The sequence below is a fragment of the Asterias amurensis genome, chromosome 4, assembly GCF_032118995.1.
Source record: "Asterias amurensis chromosome 4, ASM3211899v1".
Lineage (NCBI taxonomy): Eukaryota > Metazoa > Echinodermata > Asteroidea > Forcipulatida > Asteriidae > Asterias > Asterias amurensis.
The window spans coordinates 2,808,481-2,828,497 of record NC_092651.1 but is presented as its reverse complement, the minus strand read 5'-3'; the positions used below and the strand labels follow the sequence as shown (position 1 = coordinate 2,828,497).

At 43.3% G+C, this 20,017-nt stretch overlaps 2 protein-coding genes across 2 annotated transcripts in view; both read right to left on the bottom strand.

The window, feature by feature from the left end:
• Positions 1–20,017, bottom strand: part of LOC139936067 (exosome complex exonuclease RRP44-like) — a 201,398-nt gene that overhangs the window by 165,980 nt on the left and 15,401 nt on the right. The window lies entirely within an intron of this gene.
• On the bottom strand, positions 3,003–19,472 carry LOC139936697 (E3 ubiquitin-protein ligase TRIM33-like). The gene is made up of 3 exons (XM_071931570.1): positions 19,360–19,472; positions 7,338–8,600; positions 3,003–6,521 (listed from the first exon to the last, which is right to left on the bottom strand). The coding sequence occupies exons 2-3, from the start codon at positions 8,593–8,595 to the stop codon at positions 5,908–5,910; spliced, it is 1,872 nt and encodes a 623-aa protein (XP_071787671.1). The 5' UTR covers positions 8,596–8,600; positions 19,360–19,472; the 3' UTR covers positions 3,003–5,907.

Genomic DNA, 20,017 nt, shown 5'->3' with positions numbered 1-20,017 from the left:
TTATCTGGCGCATGTAGGTTTTGATTGAACCCTCATTCGTTTCTTGGTACCAATGTTCACTATTCTAAATAATAAACCAGGGTGTGACCAAAATTGTTCAAAAATCCATCAAAGACAGCTGTTTGATATTTTAAACTCACCTGAGGTACGCAGGAGATGTTGCTGGCTAATATGATGGTACGGTTGTGTGAGTCACAGGCTGGATCCTCAGCAAGGTTCCACATTCACATCTTGGTATTGAAGCGCCCAACACCAGTCCACAGTCTCTCGAGTCTCACCCATTCCAGATGCATCAAACTGACATCCAAACTCGCCTATGGAAACAACAATGTTTACAAAGAAACTCATCAAATAAAAGGTTTGCTAATTGTTGTGCAAGGTTACATATAGCCTGAACATCTGACATCACGCTTTGAGGCTCGTGAATAACGCCAGAGACCTACCTCCAAACCAGCGTGTATTTTCACCTTTGACCTCGGTCATTTCACATAGAGATACGCAGTCAAGTTCTATTTCAGACGTGACAGCAGTGTACTATTTGGGCATGTATATGGAAAGCTCATGTCACTGCACGGTTATCAAATGATCGTTGTATCCAATGGAATCACTGGATCTGCAAGCAGGGACCTGAAAGACAGGGGCCAAGTCTAGGTTACACAAACCATTCAGCTTTAAATTCCCAAGTTTTTTTTACCATGTGAGGGCGCTCTTAAAAATATGATTTTACTTTCTGGGTACGTGATTATCCTTGACGTTCTGTCACTTCTGTGCACGGGATAGTTTTTAGTTGCTTCAATTCATGTAGGTGGGTTATAACAACTCCTTAAAAAGTCTTATTGTCTGTAATGGCAGACGGAATATTGGCTTGACTCTCCACCATGCCATGGTCAGGCTGATGTCCTGGCAGGAATGTTCTACATAACAACGGGTAACACGCCAATCCAGATACAATTCACAGCATGCAAGAGACATACCAACTGTTCCCTACAAGCAAAGACTGCTTCAAATATTCATTCATACCCAAAACAGTTTGTTAAAGACTGGAACACATTACAACCAGACATCATCCATCAGGGACAAAACAAGTATCTTCAGGCAGCTGAATGCTTGCAATGTTTGAACACAATGTTTATAGGGAAAACAATCTCACAATTGTCTTAATGAATATGGACTTAAAGGGAACATACTGTACAGGTAGTTAATAACAGCCGTGGGTATAAAGTTACTTGGGTAGGTGGACTACCATCTAAACTGCCTCAGTATTTCAATACAATTCAAACTTGCTTCTTAATAATAATAATAATACCAAAACTTGTATAGCGCCCTAATCATGTGTAAACATGCTCTAGGGCGCTGAACATGGAAAAATGGACAACTAAAACATAAGAAAATACAGAATTATAACAACGGGAGTAAACATTCTTAAAAACATTCAACAACAAACTTAATCAATAGAAATCCCAAAGTATTAAAAAGCAATTAGGTCTAAAATCTCAAATACAAAACATTGTTACACATTGCAAGCATTAATAGTAGGTTAAAAAAAATACATGGATTATTGACAATTAAAAATTGCTCCTTGTCACTGGGTGAGCTCATTGGCATAGCAGTTAAGATCTACTCTAGAATGAGGAAGGTGGACTACCATCTCAACTACCAGTGGATTTGTCTGCACTCCTATTTCTTGTCACTGGGTGAGCTCATTGGCCTAGCAGTTAAGATCTACTCTAGAATGAGGAAGGTGGACTACCATCTCAACTGCCTCAGTATTTCAATATGATTCAAACTTGCTCCTTGTCACTGGGTGAGCTCGTTGGCCTAGCAGTTAAGATGTACTCTAGAATGAGGAAGGCCACCATCTCAACTGCCTCAGTATTTCAATATGATTCAAACTTGCTCCTTGTCACTGGGTGAGCTCATTGGCATAGCAGTTAAGATCTACTCTAGAATGAGGAAGGTGGACTACCATCTCAACTACCAGTGGTTTTGTCTGCACTCCTATTTCTTGACTCTAAGACACACCACATGGTTGCTCTCATCTCATACCTGATTACTTTGGTTTAGTTCATGCTCCAGCAGTGACATCATCTGCTTCAGCTTTATACTCCCAACACTCCTCATCCTCAAGACACTGAACTAGACTTGAGTTCTCCTTCTGTAAAGAACAAAGATGAAAAAGAAGGTAGATGATGTGAAAGTGGAATCCAGTAGAATTCCAACCAATGATGATCCTTACACCATGTTCAGAATCTCATTCATGAGGACCATCTTCTGTCTGAGGTTCATTTGTCTCTCCACAGGACTCTGAAAGCAGTGAGTATACAGCGCTTATCACACATCAATGAGAGGGTCAAACTAAAATAAGATTATTCATTATCCCAGCCTGGCTATCATGGGCAGCGCTGTATTGATACTTCTCATGACTAAACCCAAGGAAGGGATGAGCTGCAAAACATTGCTGATTGGTTACATTTGAATTGGTTTGTAGGCTAATTTCAGTTCAATAAGCTCAAATTTCAAATTTTAGCTCAATCTGATAAGAGTTTTCGCGTTACTGCACACTCTTTCTTGCTGATTCTGGTCAAAATGCGCAAGAACCGCCTAAATTCAATTAATCATAAATCGATAAACACTTGGTCAAATTGGTTGAAATTGGTGTCTTTGGAAAGGAAATTGCACAAGCTTTCCAAATCTGCCACTACTTTCTCTGTATAAAAAATATCTAATGGCAAAAGTTTGGATGGTGTTTGTACTTTTGAACAAGACAACAAATATAAGTAAGTAACCATTCTAATTGTATAACTTGATTTGTTTTACTTCAGAAAAGATGTGAGCTTCTTCAAGATCTATAAAGTAACTTCAATAATTCCTAAACATTTTTATATTAAAGAAATACTTCTAGGCTCAGAGCAGTTTGTACAAGACAATCAAAGTATATGAGGGAGAAAGAAAATGGAATAAATCTTCACTTGACAACAATAATAATAAGAATCATCTCCAGATTTATTGACAATGTCAAAAGTTGGGAATATACTTTGCTTTAGAGATCGAGTAGCATTACTCCAAGCAACTTTTCATGAGCAATAATCCACTGCAACCTCTTAATATACAGATCAAACTCACTCAAACTAAGTCAAACTAAACTACTTTTTGTATGCAATATCAACAGCGTCAACCAGTCTTGATTATCAAGTAAAATGTACTCCCAATATGGAACAAAAAGCAGTAATAGTCTTTAAATCATTTTTGATCATAAAACATAGAAGCAAATCCAGATAATTGGAAGTATCAGCAATACAACTAAATATAATAACTTCATAACACAACATTGATTATACAATGAAAACAAAGTTAACTCCAAACTTTTCTATATTGAAAGTTATGAATTCTGAGACCAAATTACATGTATGTAGCACCTTATAAGGGTTTACAAGGTACTATGGTGCATAAAGCAGCCACAGGCAGGAACACCCTGTTTTCATAAGTGCACTGGGTTCATGCATTACACAACACATGGGACCAACGGCCTTACATGTATGTCCCATCCGAAGGATGAAGCAATGGTGTCTTGCTTAAGGACACAAGTGTCACGACTGGGGGATTCGAACCCACACTCTGCTGATCAGAAACACCAGAGTTTGAATTCTTTGCTCTTAACCACTTGGCCAAGACACTTCTACAGAAAACAATCTTGATTATACAATGAAACTAAAGTTAACTCCTCTGTTATAGGTAAATACCAAACTCCTATAAATGATATATAAAGTGTTTGTATTTATATGACTTGATTATAATGTACACCTGTTCCATAAAAAGACACTGGACACGTTTGGTAAAATGTCAAAGACCAGTATTCTAAACTGGTGTATCCCAACATTTGCATAGGAAAAACTGTCAAAATTTGGGCTCGGTTGGTCACCGAAATTGCAAGAAAATGATAAAAGAAAAAAAAACACACTTGTTTCAACAGTTTGTGTACTTTCAGATAGGTAATAAAAGGCTTCAGACCTCAAACACTTAAGCATTTTATTGAGAAATTACCTCTTTCTAAAAAACTATTTTCTTTCAGGGAGCCATTTCTCTCAATGTTTTATACTATCCACAGCTCTCCATTGCTCATAACCAAGTGAGTTTTTTATGCTAACAACCTTTTTTAGTAATTACCAATAGTGTCCAGTACATAAAAACATATAAACACAGATCGAACTGTATTGGAAACATTAACTAAACTACTGTTTATATGAACTAACTACAGATAAACAATCTTGGTTATCCAGTAAAATTTACTCCCAATAAAGGTCAAACAGCAAAAACAATATGTTTATCTTTAAATCACTTTACACATGTTCTTAACATCAAACCAAATTCAGATAGTTCAACAAATCAAACAGAAAAAAATCTTGAGTATTCAATGAAAATAGACTTAACTTCCTTCATTGGTTAATACCAAACAAGTGTTTATATTTATACGACTTGAGCATAATGTACACTTGTTTCTAAACATCAAAGCAATAACAGTCAATTGGAAGAATCATTTATAATAACAAGTTCAATTGTCAAATGAAGATACAGGAATACAACAATCTACATAGACCATTATGAAGTTATGTCATCAGAAACTTTGATCAATTCCGTGATCAATGGTGTTTATTGATTCAGAGTCAAATATTTCTAGTTCTACTTTTTCCACACCATGATCAGACTATTAATTTTGTCTACAAGAGCAAACCTACTTCACAGTTGCCCTGTACTCTAAGAACTCCTGACCCAGAACTGACCCTGACTCTAGATCCAATTAGACCTGACCAATGTTTGGATCAATCTGACCCACATTCAGGGTCATCCAGGAGTATTAAGAGTGCTTAGCAAAAGCCATCCAGCTTACCAGGCAAGTTGGAGGAACTCCATGATAACTCATCCTGACTCTAGATCCAATTAGACCTGACCCATGTTTGGATCAATCTGACCCACATTCAGGGTCATCCAGGAGTATTAAGAGTGCTTAGCAAAAGCCATCCAGCTTACCAGCAAGTTGAAGGAACTCCATGATAACTCATCCTGACTCTAGATCCAATTAGACCTGACCCATGTTTGGATCAATCTGACCCACATTCAGGGTCATCCAGGAGTATTTAGAGTGCTTAGTACAAAGCCATCTAGCTTACCAGGCAAGTTGGGGGAACTCCATGTTTACTCATCCTGACTCTAGATCCAGTTAGACCTGACCAATGTTTGGATCAATCTGACCCACATTCAGGGTCATCCAGGAGTATTTAGAGTGCTTAGTATACAGCCATCTAGCTTACCAGGCAAGTTGGGGGAACTCCATGTTTACTCATTCTCAGATTGTAATGTCAGTAAGTTGGTCAACAACTACATACAAGTAGGATTTCAAACTTTGTATATCAGAGCTACAATCAAGTTAAGTTTAATGAACTAAAATATCTGGCTAGGCATACATTACCAAAGAGACCGCTAGCAACAGGTTAGAAACAATTGAAAATGTGTTTCAGTGGATGTCTGTAGCAAATTTGTTCTGGTAATTGTATTAAAATTGGTATCAGAGTTGACCTTTTAATGTTCCTCATTATTTTGGCTGATCTGCAATTTGTTTGCTTACTATATCCAACAACAAATACTACAAAGGTATTGAGTTCACTTCATGATTTGAAATAAAACAATTGTGTGGATGTCTCACTGATACTATTGATCAATTTAACTAATTGTGAGTTTCTAATTTAAAATGATAAGATTATTTATTTGATTGAAGAATGAATAACACACAACTTTTTCAACTCTAGATTGATTTTTATTGAGCTGTATAGACACACTGTGGTCATTACATGTCAATGTACATGTTTTTGTAGCATTTATTTCTCTTACCAGTATCATCATAATCAGATAACATTACACCTTGTTATAAATCTTCACTGATTTCCAGTCAGCCACTGCAAGCTGCTGACCATCTGATGTCAATGAGATTCCACGTGGAAGGTACAGACCCTGAGCAATACAGCTGAGAAATCTACCCTGAGTGTCATACTGATGAATATGACCAGTGTCAAACCCATTGCACACTGCAATGTAGATAGCTGAGCTGTCACAGCATACACCATTGCAGTCTCCAACTGGTCGACTATTGATTTTTGGATTGATGCTGAATAGTGTAGTACCATCGATTCCAACAATGTCTACTTGTTGTCTGTCCCCATCACTAACTACAACTCTGTCCTTGCTGTCAATGGCCAATAACCAAGGTTGTGTCTGAACTGAAACAGTGCCAATGAGTGAACCATCACTGGATCTGTGTTTAGTTATAACTGACCTCTTCACATCCCCGACCATGATTGTATCCTTTATGACTGCTACACTGCGGAGGTCTACTGATGTCATGTCCACTTCACTATGAGGCACTGTGTGGAATTCAAACATCTTGTTGCCTTTCCTATTGTACATCTTGACAGAGTTGGTCTCATCTACAATCACTAACTGATTCTTGAATGCAGCAATAGACTTTGGACCTGAAAAACAAATGAACAAATGGATATGACTCAATACAATAATTTATTCGCAAATTACTTTCAATCTATTTAATTTGATGATTGTGAAAAATGCAAACGATATGTTTGCTTTATTAAATTCTGTCCTATATTAGAAAAGTCAGTATTACTTTGCTAATAACTCACAAGCACCTACGTGCAATTTTGAAATACAGTAGGACAATAAAAATGAATCTATTCATACTAGCAAGGTGACTAATATCAAGAGAAACTTTTTAATTGCATTACTTGTTGTTATTTAACCATAAATTTAGAAATAGAAACTTCTTTATTGATGGTGTTGAATAGAAGAATATAAATCTTCAGAATGACAGTAGATGTAGAAAGTATGTATAACAACAGCACTAGAGCCTGCAAGGTCATTTAATCAATCTCAATTATGATCCGACTTAAAATAAAATAAATTAACCAAGGCAACACCTGGAGGAGTGAACAAATTTCCTGAGATATTACAATTGTTCGAATACAAAAAAAAAAAAAAAAAATTAAAACCTATGTGGGGGACAAATGTCAGCATGGCAATGAGCCAATGACCAAATGGGCCTTGCAACCAAACAGGTCCCTCAATACAGGGTTTTAATGACTGACTTGAATTGATAAGTTTAATTAAATTTTCTCAGATTTGACTGCAGTTTTGAACATTACTACTTATTTTCATGGAATACTCTCCGACAGTCACCCTTATAACTAATCAACTGTAATTTTGTTCACTGTTTGAACTGAGAGTTACAACATTATTACACCTCTAACTAAAGACTTAAATTGTAAATGACTTACATTGTGGTAGGTTGATTATTTTCTTCTGGTGTCCCGTAGTGTCGTAGATTACCACTTTGCCAATCCTGTTGTCTGCCACTGCTATCTCATCCCCAGGTAAGGAGGCATCAATATCCCAAACCATACCGATTCCTTCATCATTCTTCAAACAAAGCTCCCACCTTGGCTCCTTCTTAATCAGATTACCAAGGGAGATGTCACAAACCCCTGGAGTGAATCTCAGATGGGAAAGGGTTGAATCTATCTTGGGTTGATTTTGATCTCTGAGTCCCTTCAAGTCCTGACTGATAGTAGAATAGACTGCAAGGAAGTCAGGAGCTAATGAATTCTTGCTAACATCTTTGGCGCTCTGCAATGATTGCTGTATTTGCTGCAAGTGTACACTCACTGCTTGCACAAATTCCTCCAATTTCTGGTTACGATCTTTAAGGGTGGTTTGTATTTCATCCATGATGCGACGTTCTTGAGCTGTTACCTCAGCCCTGATCTCATCAGCTCTGTTTTTCAAGTCTGCCATGGTTCTCTTAGCTGCAATGTTTAGATTGTTTTTCATTGTTGAGGCAGTTGCTTGAGATTGTTGAAGCTTCTTCATGGTTTCTTCAAGGGGAGTAAAGAGTTGAGCTAATGACTGTTTGTATGTGGATGTGGCTTGGTTGCAGTCAATATACTCATGTTGTGGTTTACAGTGATCTATTACAGTGCAATCTCTACAAATCATCACATCACAAGTTGTACAATAGAACCTCATCACTTCACCTTCATGAGTTTGGCATTCTGGATGGCGTTTTGGTTTTCTGTCTTTGCTTGCAATCTTCCCATCACTAATGTCTTTCAAAGTGTTTACTGTGTGACTTTTCTGGTGCACTTTGTAGCAGTTTGCACAAAAGATCGCCGGGCAGTCAAAACAGAAATGAGTTGCCTCATTTTTGTCCCTACATAGTTTACAAACCCACTGGTTGTCTTCAGATAAGCTAACCAGCTTCAGTTGATCTGCAAGACCAGTTATGTTGAAGTTAGTCTTGAGAGCTTGAACATCTTTCTGATGAAGTTGTGTCTTTTTTCGACACACGGGACAAATAAGCATCGTAGCATCTTTGTAGTTGGTAGACTGGTACTTCTGCAAACAGATTTTACAGAAGCTGTGTAGACAGTCAAGTATTTTAGGGTCCTTGTATGGATCAAAACAAATACCACACTCCAGATGATTCTGGACAATTTTCTCAATAGCTGAAACCTTTGGTGGATTTGAAGAAGCCATTTTATCTGAAAAAGGTACAAAGGAGCAAAACATTACTTTTAAATAAGATTAAAGTCACCTGGAAATAGAATTTTTGTTTCTTCAAACATAAGAGTATATGTTTATGAACAATACAATTTTTTGAGTAATTGTTTGTAACGATTTATACGTTTAAAAAATAGATAAAGTTGTTTGGGGTTGACTCCGCCTACCCCTTTTGTGATGTCAATCGAGGCAGACTTTGCGTCGATCGAACATTGAACACACGTACATGTAAGTACATGCAAGTCCTAGTCGTGAGTCTGTATGTTTCAAAAAAAGTTTTATTTCTTTCATTTTTCCGGCAATATCGACCAGGTGTATTGCTGCTGGTGTATTGCTGCTGGAGGCAGCAAAACAACCAAAAGCGGGGTCAGTTTGCAAAGTGGTCCGGTCCGACATCTTTTCCAGCCCTGTGCAGCAAACACTTCGAGTCGTCGTGCTTCAAATATCGCGCGTTGATTGACGTCACAAACAGCGCCCTCTCGGGTCGTGCCTACTTGTATATTTGAAAGCTATGGCTGACTTGATGTAGCACACTTATCGAGCTCTCGAGAATCTCATTAAATTTTCATATTTGGAGCGGGATTCTTTTGTTTTGAAGCTACCAGCTGTTAGATCTGCTTACCAACGTCACACCAGGACACTTTGGCTTGCAACATGAGACCCAAAAGACACAGAAATCCATCAAAAACTGTGTCAGTTGAAAGTGAACCTACAGATCTAGAAGCTAGTGGACGATCGCCATGTCTTGACCAGCAGAACACAAAGGCATCGCATTCCAGTGACGCAACAAAACAAAAGAAAGACGTAAGTGCAACAATAAGACCTGCCCCGTCTATCCCGATGGACTCGTTGCCAATGACGCCTATTCATGACAACACCAACCCGCTCCAAAATGCTCAAGAACTGAGGGACCATATTTCTTCGGTGATCGTCAATGATCCTTCATTTTTGCAGTCCATTATTGAGCCAATTGCCACCATGGTTGCGGACAAAATTATCAGTACAAGCTGCAGCAAGTTGATCAGCAATTTGGCCAATAATCTGGTAACAAACAAGACTTTTTTGGCATCCATTTCATCATCTGTACACGATGCCATTGCTCAGGAGGTTTATGAAGCCACCTCTATGGATACAGAGATCCAACGTAAAGATATCACCAAACTTGATCGCCAGCACCAAGAAATCTCCAAACTCAACCGTAAACTGACGGATGATCTTGACAACATGGAGCAGTACAGCCGTCGTAACTGCCTTTTATTACATGGCATTAGAGAATCCACCACCGAGGTTACTGACAAGCTCATCATACAGACCATCAATGATAAGCTGAACTTAAACATCAAACAGGATGACATTGACCGTTCCCATCGTATCGGTCAACCAAGGAAACACCCACAAAATCTCACCTACACAGGCATTGTTCTCTGATTACCTGACAACCTCAAACAATCATTCTTTCTTTCTTGTACCAACGAATCGCTTTGAAATCAATGAGGTGTGCAAACAACTCAACAATGGTGTAAGCTGTGGCTTTGATGGAATTAGTTCAACTGTGGTGAAATCTGTAATTTCTTTTATCTCTTGGCCTCTTGCCCATATTTTCAATCTGTCCTTTCTGTGTGGCTCGGTGCCTTCTCAGCTCAAAATTGCTAGAGTCACTCCTATCTTTAAAAGTGGTGATCGCCATGACTTGCGGAACTACCGCCCTATTTCAGTTCTTCCTTGTTTCTCTAAAATTCTTGAAAAACTTGTCTACAAACGACTCTTTAAATTCCTTTCTGACTTTCATCTTCTTTATGATCTTCAATTTGGTTTTCGTAGCAAATTCTCGACAGATATGGCGCTAATTAAACTTGTTGATCATCTTAACAACTCTTTCACTGAGAAAATGTTTACTATTGGTGTCTTTATAGACCTTTCCAAAGCTTTTGACACCATTGACCATAGCATTCTTCTCTCCAAATTAGATCACTATGGAGTGCGTGGTGTGGCTAACCAATGGTTCGCTAATTATCTGTCTGACAGGAAACAATATACAGTTTTCAAAAACTGTGATTCCCCTCTAAAGACAATTGACTGCGGTGTTCCACAAGGCTCCATTCTTGGACCGTTACTGTTCCTTTTGTATGTAAATGATCTTTATCATTGCTCATCCGTCTTGTCTTTTATTCTATTTGCTGATGATACCACTATCCTTTTTTCTCACTCTAATATATCTTCTTTAAGCAATATCATCAACAGGGAACTAAGTCTGGCCTCGTCTTGGTTTAGATCTAATAAGCTGTCACTCAATTCGAGCAAGACCAAATACATGTTTTTCAGCAGGACTCGCAACGCTAACGACAACTTCACCATCAGTATTAATGAAACTCCAATCGAACAGGTTCACTCGACAAAGTTTTTAGGAGTTTTAATTGATGATAAGCTGACCTGGAAAGATCACATATCCTCTGTTTCGAAAATTGTTTCTCGCAACACAGGCGTTTTGTCTAAGCTTCGTTCCTTTCTTCCCACACACACATTACTTTCTCTCTACAACACTCTTATTCTTCCTTATCTTAACTATTGCAATATTGTTTGGGCTCATTCAAGCACTAGCAAACTTCATTCTCTGTTCTTAATCCAAAAAAGGGCTATCCGTATCGCTTCTATGTCTCATCGTCGTGACCATACCGCGCCCTTGTTTGCTAACTTGAACACACTCACACTCACGGATATCAACAAACTTCAAACAGCCATTTTCATGTTCAAATACACAAAAAATCTTCTGCCCCACACTTTCTCCAATTACTTTCCTTCTGTCAGCAACACGCACCTTTATAACACACGTTCCTGTAACAATCTCTATATCCCTTTTGCACGTACTTCTTACACAATGAACACTCTTCGCTATCATGGGCCCCGCCTCTGGAATTCAACTGATAGGCGAATTCGCTCGCAGTCCTCTGTTGGTCGATTCAAAGAATCCTTCAAAAAACACATTGTCTCCCATTATGTAACATAGTTGTGATTCTGTCATTATTTTGGTTTAGTTCTATCGTCGTGGCCGTCTTATGGTAATTATATTGTTTGTTTGTTTGTTTGTTTGTTTGGTTTTGTTTGAGGTGTTAGTTTGAGGTGTTTGTTTGTCTTGTTGGGTGTTTTGTTTTTGCGTTTCGTTTATCCGTCTCGTTTTGATGTTATTGTTGTTACTATACGCATTGTTTTATAATTTAAATGATCTTATTACCTTCCTTTGTTTTGTAAAGGCATCCCAGCTTACAAGCTTTGCTTTAATGGGCCATGCCTCCATACAGTTTTCAGTCTTGTAACATCCTATTGTTTGTATTTGTATATTGTGTTTGTATGGAAATAAATGTTGATTGATTGATTGATTGATTGAATAAAATGGAAACTAAATTTTTAGAACCTTAGTTAACTGTTTATTCATATTCTACTCATCAAAACACATATTTTAGTGACAAGGCTTTATTTTGACAAAATAATACTTCCAGGTGACTTTAAGCATTCAGCTTACCCTAGCTCTATGAGCTTACCAACAACACTTTCAGTACACATTTTTAAGCTTATAAATAATGGCATCAAAACAAAGAAAGCACTTGTACTCAGCAGTTTGAACTTCTAAAGACAAATACTTCACCATTCACCAACGTGTGATAAGCTCTGTATACTCAGTGCTTTCCCCGGAGTGATGCAGAAACAAATCCCAAGCAACCTACTCAGGTTGGATTCAAACCCATGACCCACAGCATCCTAGAGCTGATAACTGAACTACTAGCCCACTGAGCATCCCAGCACAGAGTGATGAGAATCCCCCCCCACAGTAGTGTGGATGGGGTCTACGAACGAATACTTGCCGGTAGAGTCGAATTACTAATTTGCATATTCCCTATGCCGCGAGGCAGAAATGCTAAGACTTTTACACACAATAGCGCCCTCCACCGTCCTACCCATAACGCCCCGTGACATGCCCGTCACGGAGTCGTCCTCTTTTCGATGAGCCCTACTAAATGTAAGCACCCAAGGACCAAGTATGTGGGGAAGGAGGGAGGGATACTCTACCGGTAAGTATTTGTTCGTAGACCCCATCCACACTACTGTGGGGGGGGGAGCCTACTTCACTCTACTTACCGGTAGAGTCGAATTACTAATTTGCATAGACTCGCACCGAGGAAAGGCGGTGGGTATAGGCGGTGCTACTGCATGTCTTAAGGGGGGTAGGACCCCGGCGCGCTCAAAATTCAGAGAACGCTTCGCGGCCGCTAGGCCCGATAGTGATCCATGCCCAAAACGTACAGGGGGCATCGTCCCACGGGTGAACAAAACATTATAAGTATTGTTAGCACTGTATTATCGTGAAAAAAACTCACCTAAACACGTGACTGACGAGGTGGAGCTAGTTCTGGCTTTGCAGCTTGGCTGGCCGCCTGTAAAACCGCTCTACCCGCTCTCCCATCCACCTGTAGAACATCCTTCAGGTAGCAGTCAGAGAACGTGGACGGGCTCTTCCAGGAGGCCGCCCTTGTTATGTCACTCATGGAGACCCCTTTAAAGAAAGCCCATGAGGCCGACACTCCCCGTACCTCGTGGGCATGAACTGGACCATCGGTCGCTGGCCATCCGCCCGGCACAGAGCGGATGGCTGTAACTATCCAACGCGCGATTGTATCGCAGGATGCTGGACGGAATGGTGGAACTGTGGACACGAACAGTTCGGAGTGACTTTGTGCGATCAATGTACCACTTTAGCGCCCGTACCGGGCACCAAAGCTTGTCCGCCACAACCGCCGAAAAAGGCTTTAAGGTCGGGAACAAAAATATCTGGGGGTTCGAAAGCACTGGATTGATTTTTGGCTAAAAACCCCGCCGTAGGGATCAGGCGGACTCCTCCGGGTTCCCACCGGATGTGCCCCGCCGCCACTGTAAGGGAGTGTAGCTCGCTACGTCAGCGAGACGCAGCGACCGCTAACAAAAAGGCCACCTTGACGGTTAGATGTAGCAGCGTGGCCCCACTCAGTGGCTCGAAAGGGGGTTTTGTTAGTGCTGACAGCACGCTAAGGGAGCGTCTCAAAAGTCGGAATGGTAGGAACGTTCTTTTTGGATCGCAAGAGTATCCCCGCCGCTTTTGTTCGTTCTACAGGACCGGTCTTTTGGAACGCTCCGCGTATACTTTGTCATGATGTTGCGATCCTGCGGGCATATGCCCGCAGGAACGTTCTTTTGTGCTAGGAACGTGCCCGACTTTTGAGACGCTCCCTAAAGAGGTCCCAGGATGGGACCAGTTTGCGCACAGGGGGATGGGTGACAAACATCCCCTTAGTCAGCTGCCCAATCGCCCGGTTATCCGAGACTGGTGAGCCGTCGGCGGATCCTCCTTGGACTGCCGCAATGGCCGAACGGTAATTTTTCACCGTGGCCGTTGCCACTATCAAAAAAATTTAGGAGGAAATCCCCGACTTCCTCTACAGAAGTATCGACGGGATGAATAGCTCGCCGCCTACACCATTTAAAGAAATGGCGTATTCGGCAGTCATAAACTCTTCAGGTTGAGGCCCTTCGGGACTGGGCGGCAACTTCCGCAGCCCGTCTCAAAAGGCCCGCTGCTCTGAGGGATCGTGTAACAGCACCCAGCACGTCAGGTGCAGGTCCCTTGGAGTCGGATGAACCACTCCGGACCCGGGCTGGTATATGAGGTCCGGACGTTGTGGGAGAACTACCGGCCTGTGCACCAGGAGCCTGACCAGCCGTGGGAACCAGGGCTGTTGGGGCCAAAAAGGGGCGATCAAGAGAACTTTGCAGGGATCCTGCTCGATCTTTGTCAGCACCAGTGGAATGAGGGAGATGGGCGGGTAGGCTTATGCCAACAGCCCCTCCCATCGCATAGTCAGAGCGTCGATCCGCCATGCCCCGGGGTTGGGACCCCTGGCGCAGTAGATTGGCAGTTGATTGTTCGTCCGAGAGGCGAACAGATCCACATGAGGTCGGTCGATAAGCAGGAAGAGCGACTGGGCCACACAGGGGCGGAGGGACCACTCTGTCGGGCTTATCCAGCCCCAGGAAAGAGCGTCGGCCATGACATTCTCCTTCCCCGGGATGTACACCGCCGACAGGACGATCCCCTGCTGTATGCACCAGTGGATTAGGTCCCAGGCTAGTGCAAACAGCCGGGCCGACCTGGTGCCCCCCTGGTGATTGATATACGCTACCACTGTAGCGTTGTCGGAGCGCACCAGGACGGCCTGCCCCACTAGCTGTGCCCGGAAGTGCTGGAGGGCATTCCGGACTGCCAGCATTTCCAGGACATTGATGTTGGTCGAGTGGTGTTCCGGGCTCCACACCCCCGCTATCTGGCGGGGGTCGAGGGTCGCCCCCCAGCCGTACAGAAATGCGTCAGTGACGACGGTCGCTGACGGTCGGGGTGTTGGCGTCCTCCACCCACCATTGAAGGTGGGGGGTCAGCCAAGGCGTGGTAGGCACCGGGAGGTTGACCGAATGACGGCTAGGCCAAAAGTAGGAGAGGAGATGGAGCTGGATAGGTCTCATCCTCAGCCTGCAGAAATCTACTAGGTCTACCATGCTGGCCATAAGACCGAGTAACTTGAGCCAGGCTACCGCCGGCGCCACCGTAGCCCCCAGGAAAAGGGCCACGCATCGACGTAGGTTCTGTACCCGTTCCGCCGAAGGGCGGGCTAGCCCCCTCTGTAGGTCGAGAGCCGCACCGAGAAAGGTGGGCACATGAGAGGGGATTAGAGGCACGACAACCACGGCCCGGCTGGGCCCGCTGTTGGCCTTGGGCCGGCGTGCGTGCGTTTGGCGGTCCTTGGTTCCCACGAAAACAGCCACGGGCGGGTCTCTGTGGGCACCTACGTGGAATCACAAAGGAGGCTTGCTTGCTTTTCCTTGCCGCCGGTACAGAGGTTCGCGGCTTCCTTAAGTTGATTTCATCCGTGGCCTTGAGGCGCCTGGCTTCGGCCTCCATGGACTCTTGGAATTTCCCTGCAAACAGGTCTCGTCCCGTTAGGGGGAGCGCATCAAGTCGTTTGCGAGCCCCGACGGACGAGAGGAACAGAGCGTCTAGGACGTTTGTCCTACGGGCAGATGTTGCTAGGGTGGATACTCTCGTAAACTGATCTAGGACAGTGCGCAGGCCATTATCCAGGCAATGGAGGGCCGCCACCATCATGTCCGCTGGGATCGCCGAGTCCTCGTCGCCGGCAAGCGTGAGGTACTCGGACAAGAGGAGCAAAAAAAATGATGTTCGCATGCCAAAGCGCGATGCTGAGTCTATCTTCCTGGCTACTTCCTCCATCTTCCCCCGCGCTTTGTCGGTGAAGGGAAGTTTGGAAGAGGTTGACCCCCTGTCTGCGGTCAGCTTGTCCGCCGCGGAGTCCGTTAGAACTGGGGTCGAAAAATATTTATCGAAATCCCCGGGGGGAAATCGGTAATATAAATCCGCCCGCTTGGGGTAGGCCGTCCAAGAGGATGGCGACATAATGCCCTCGATGCGGTCAGCGCATACACGGTCGAGTGGCATAGCCGGGAAAATATTCCCACTCCTCGGAGCAGGGCCAGTCCTCCTCGTAAAAGACCGCCGTTCCTCGGGGGCGTCCCCCGCTTCCTCGGTGGACAAGGCGCAATTCAGTTTCGGCAATCGAAAGCCGTTGAACTGTCGCGGTCAACTCGTCCTCTTCCGGGGACGAGTCGCCGGACCCGGGGGGGTCGGATACACTCACTGATTGTTCACCCAAAGGCAGGGCTGTGCCTAACAAATCATGGTGTTCTGCATCCCGATCGGTTAGAATCCAGAGGGGTGTATGCTAATCCCCGTCTGGGATTGTGGACGTGCACCCGTGCGTGACCGCACATCACCCTGATCCATCACACCCCATGCAACCTCCTGTGTGGTGACCGTGGGACGATGGCTGGGAGGGGAGGCCGGTGGCCAGCTGACCGTGCACGGTACGCCGCCTCGATCCTGGCGCACCCAGCCACCACCGGACTGGTCGGGCTGGGTGTATGGTCGTGAAAACTGGGAAAATTCCTGAACCTCGCGCCAGCCGGATATTGAGGCCGCTAAGGTCTGGAAAGCCGTGAGGAATTCGTTTCGGGACAGCGGCTCCCTACCCCGATGATGCTTCCTATGGCCGTCAGGTGAGGAGTCGTCAGACGACCGATGATGACGGTCTTTTCTGATCCTCTGCCGCTTATTTGGTACCCGCTCACGGGACGAAACCTGAGTGACAGGGATGCCCGAACAACGGGTGAAACCCGAAGACGAGGGCGGGCCCTGTGAGTGGGGTATCCCGGGGGAGTCCCAGGTACCCGACTCCGCACCCATAATCCTTCTCCCCATGGCCAGCGCCCCACAGCCTATGGCGTGGGCAGGTGCCTTGTGGGTCTTAAAGCCTCGCAAAAGGCCGTCACCAACCGTCGTGGGGGAATCCACGGTGTCGGTGCAGGCCGGGTATTCTGAGCCATGCGGAGGGGGGATGCCCTCCGGCTTCAGAGACCCCGAGGCGGTGCTGGGAGAGTGGGCGGTGCGCTCCGGAACGGAGCCACCTTTTGCCCTGCCTCTCTTGGTCGCTGCCCCGGCACCGGTTTTCTTGGCCTTGCCGGGATGTTTGACCTTCGACTGGGTCGACCCACGCACACTGACCGAAGAGGGGGAGCGGGAAGCAACCCCTCTTTGATCGGTGGGTATTCCGGCCGACGCAGCGGACAGAGGCTGCGTAGGCCGGCTGGAGGACTGCAAGCCGGGCGACAGAGTGCCGCCGGCGCAGCCCCCCGAGAGCTCCGACTGTCCGGGGAAACGGATGTAACCCCAGTAGTGACAGCCGAAGCCCTCCCCAGTTTCTTTACACTGCTCATTATTTTATCAACGAAATCAAACTATATTTTATTTCACAACTCACTACAACAACAACAACAACTACAACTCTACAATTTTTCAAGTCTTTTTAAGCACTCTTAGCGAGGAAAGGTTTAGATAACGGTTGAACTGTGGAACAGATTTAAAACACAACCTCACCCACTCGCGGCTAAGTGAAAAGAGGCTGACTCCGTGACGGGCATGTTGCGGGGCGTTATGGGTAGGACGGTGGAGGGCGCTATTGTGTGTAAAAGTCTTAGCATTTCTGCCTCGCGGCATAGGGAATATGCAAATTAGTAATTCGACTCTACCGGTAAGTAGAGTGAAGTAGACTCCTGTAATTAATGCCCAACTAATGCTGATCACACATCAGTGTTTGGTCAAACCCATCAACCTAATGAAACACCAACTAAATTAAAGTTATAACATCTTTCAGGGTATTTGTCCAAACTCTTAAATATTTTGTACAATTGTATCGAAAAACAACAACTATGTACCTAAGCATAAGATGTTATCAAAAAATGGCATCATTTGACCAAAGCTAACCATGAAATGTCCAAAGACAATGTAAAAATATTAAACAAATTAATAATAAATAAAATATACAATAATTCTGTTTAAATACCAGTCTACAAATACACACAACTTTTTGTCTTCAATCAACTTGAAATACATGTTGAGACTTTTATAATACAAATGATATTGAGTTGTAAAATTCAAACCAGGGAGTGTACAAGACACACAGAAACCCCCTGACTAACACCATGACATGAAGCACATGTAAACTGAAGATGAGGTTGAGTTTCTAAATTCAAACCAGAGAGTGTAAAAGACACCCAGACACCCCTCTGACTAACACCATGACATAAGGCACATGTAAACTGAAGATGAGGTTGAGTTTCTAAATTCAAACCAGAGTCTACATGACACCTAGACACCCCTCTGACTAACACCATGACATGCGGCACATGTAAACTGAAGATGGGGTTGAGTTTCTAAATTCAAACCAGAGAGTGTACAAGACACCCAGACACCCCTCTGACTAACACCATGACATGAGGCACATGTAAACTGAAGATGAGATTGAGTTTCTAAATTCAAACCAGAGAGAGTACAAGACACCCAGACACCCCTCTGACTAACACCATGACATGAGGCACATGTAAACTGAAGATGAGATTGAGTTTCTAAATTCAAACCAAGGAGTCTACAAGACACCCAGACACCACTCTGACTAACACCATGACATGAGGCACATGTAAACTGAAGATGAGATTGAGTTTCTAAATTCAAACCAAGGAGTCTACAAGACACCCAGACACCCCTCTGACTAACACCATGACATGAGGCACATGTAAACTGAAGATGAGGTTGAGTTTCTAAATTCAAACCAAGGAGTCTACAAGACACCCAGACACCACTATGACTAACACCATGACATGAGGCACATGTAAACTGAAGATGAGATTGAGTTTCTAAATTCAAACCAAGGAGTCTACAAGACACCCAGACACCCCTCTGACTAACACCATGACATGAGGCACATGTAAACTGAAGATGAGATTGAGTTTCTAAATTCAAACCAAGGAGTCTACAAGACACCCAGACACCCCTCTGACTAACACCATGACATGAGGCACATGTAAAATGAAGATGAGATTGAGTTTCTTAATTCAAACCAGAGAGTCTACATGACACCAATGCAAACCTCTGATTTAAACAAAAAAGTTCCCTGTGAATTAATAACTTTTTAACAAAGCTGAGTACATTGTTAAAGGCTAATTTTTGAAATAAATAAATAGCTACATGTAGGCCTATCAAAGCCCAGACTTTTGAGCAAAGGTTTAATTTTTTTAATGATTTGTACTCACCTTGTCCCTGTGTACTGTAAACACTGTGAAATATCGCTGATCACAGTTATGCGTACTACTGAGGTCTTCTCACGAACAATGTTCCAAGCAAAAATGGCGCTGGCGACAAATTGTTTTACCTTTTGACTCCAAGAGTCACGTAGCAGATATTTACAAAAGGTCCCTAGAGTTGGATGTCTGGTACAGCCGGGTAGAGCAAATAAACAACAAACAATCCAGTAGTGGACTTTCAACTTGGTACATCCGTGAAGATTAAAAGACTTGAAGCTAAACCTATTGTGGTGTGTTTGTACATGAACTTTTAACTAAACTTGACATGAACTTTCATGAAGCAAGTTACCCTTGCTGTTCGCCTGCGCTGCGCAACAAGATTTATTATCTATAACATGCATATAGGTGTAATGCAAATAATAAAAGTAAGCAAGACAGCTATATAACACATTGTCCATTGTCCATTGTCTCTGTAGCATAAAACATTGTGAGAAAATGCTCCCTCTGAAGTAAGGTAGTTTTGGAGAAAGAAGATATTTCTCACTTAAATATTTGAGTCGATTTTGAGACCTCAGCCGAGGTCTCGAAATCAAGCATCTGAACAGAAAGCACACAACTTGTGCGACAACTGTGTTATTTCCTTCAATTATTCTCTTGCAACTTTGAC

Excerpts from the sequence above, each read along its gene's own strand:
- LOC139936697 (XM_071931570.1), bottom strand. The coding sequence starts at position 8,595 with ATGGCTTCTTCAAATCCACCAAAGGTTTCAGCTATTGAGAAAATTGTC. Across the intron at positions 6,522-7,337 it reads AATAATCAACCTACCACAAT|GTCCAAAGTCTATTGCTGCA; the intron begins GTAAGTCATTTA and ends TTTGTTTTTCAG.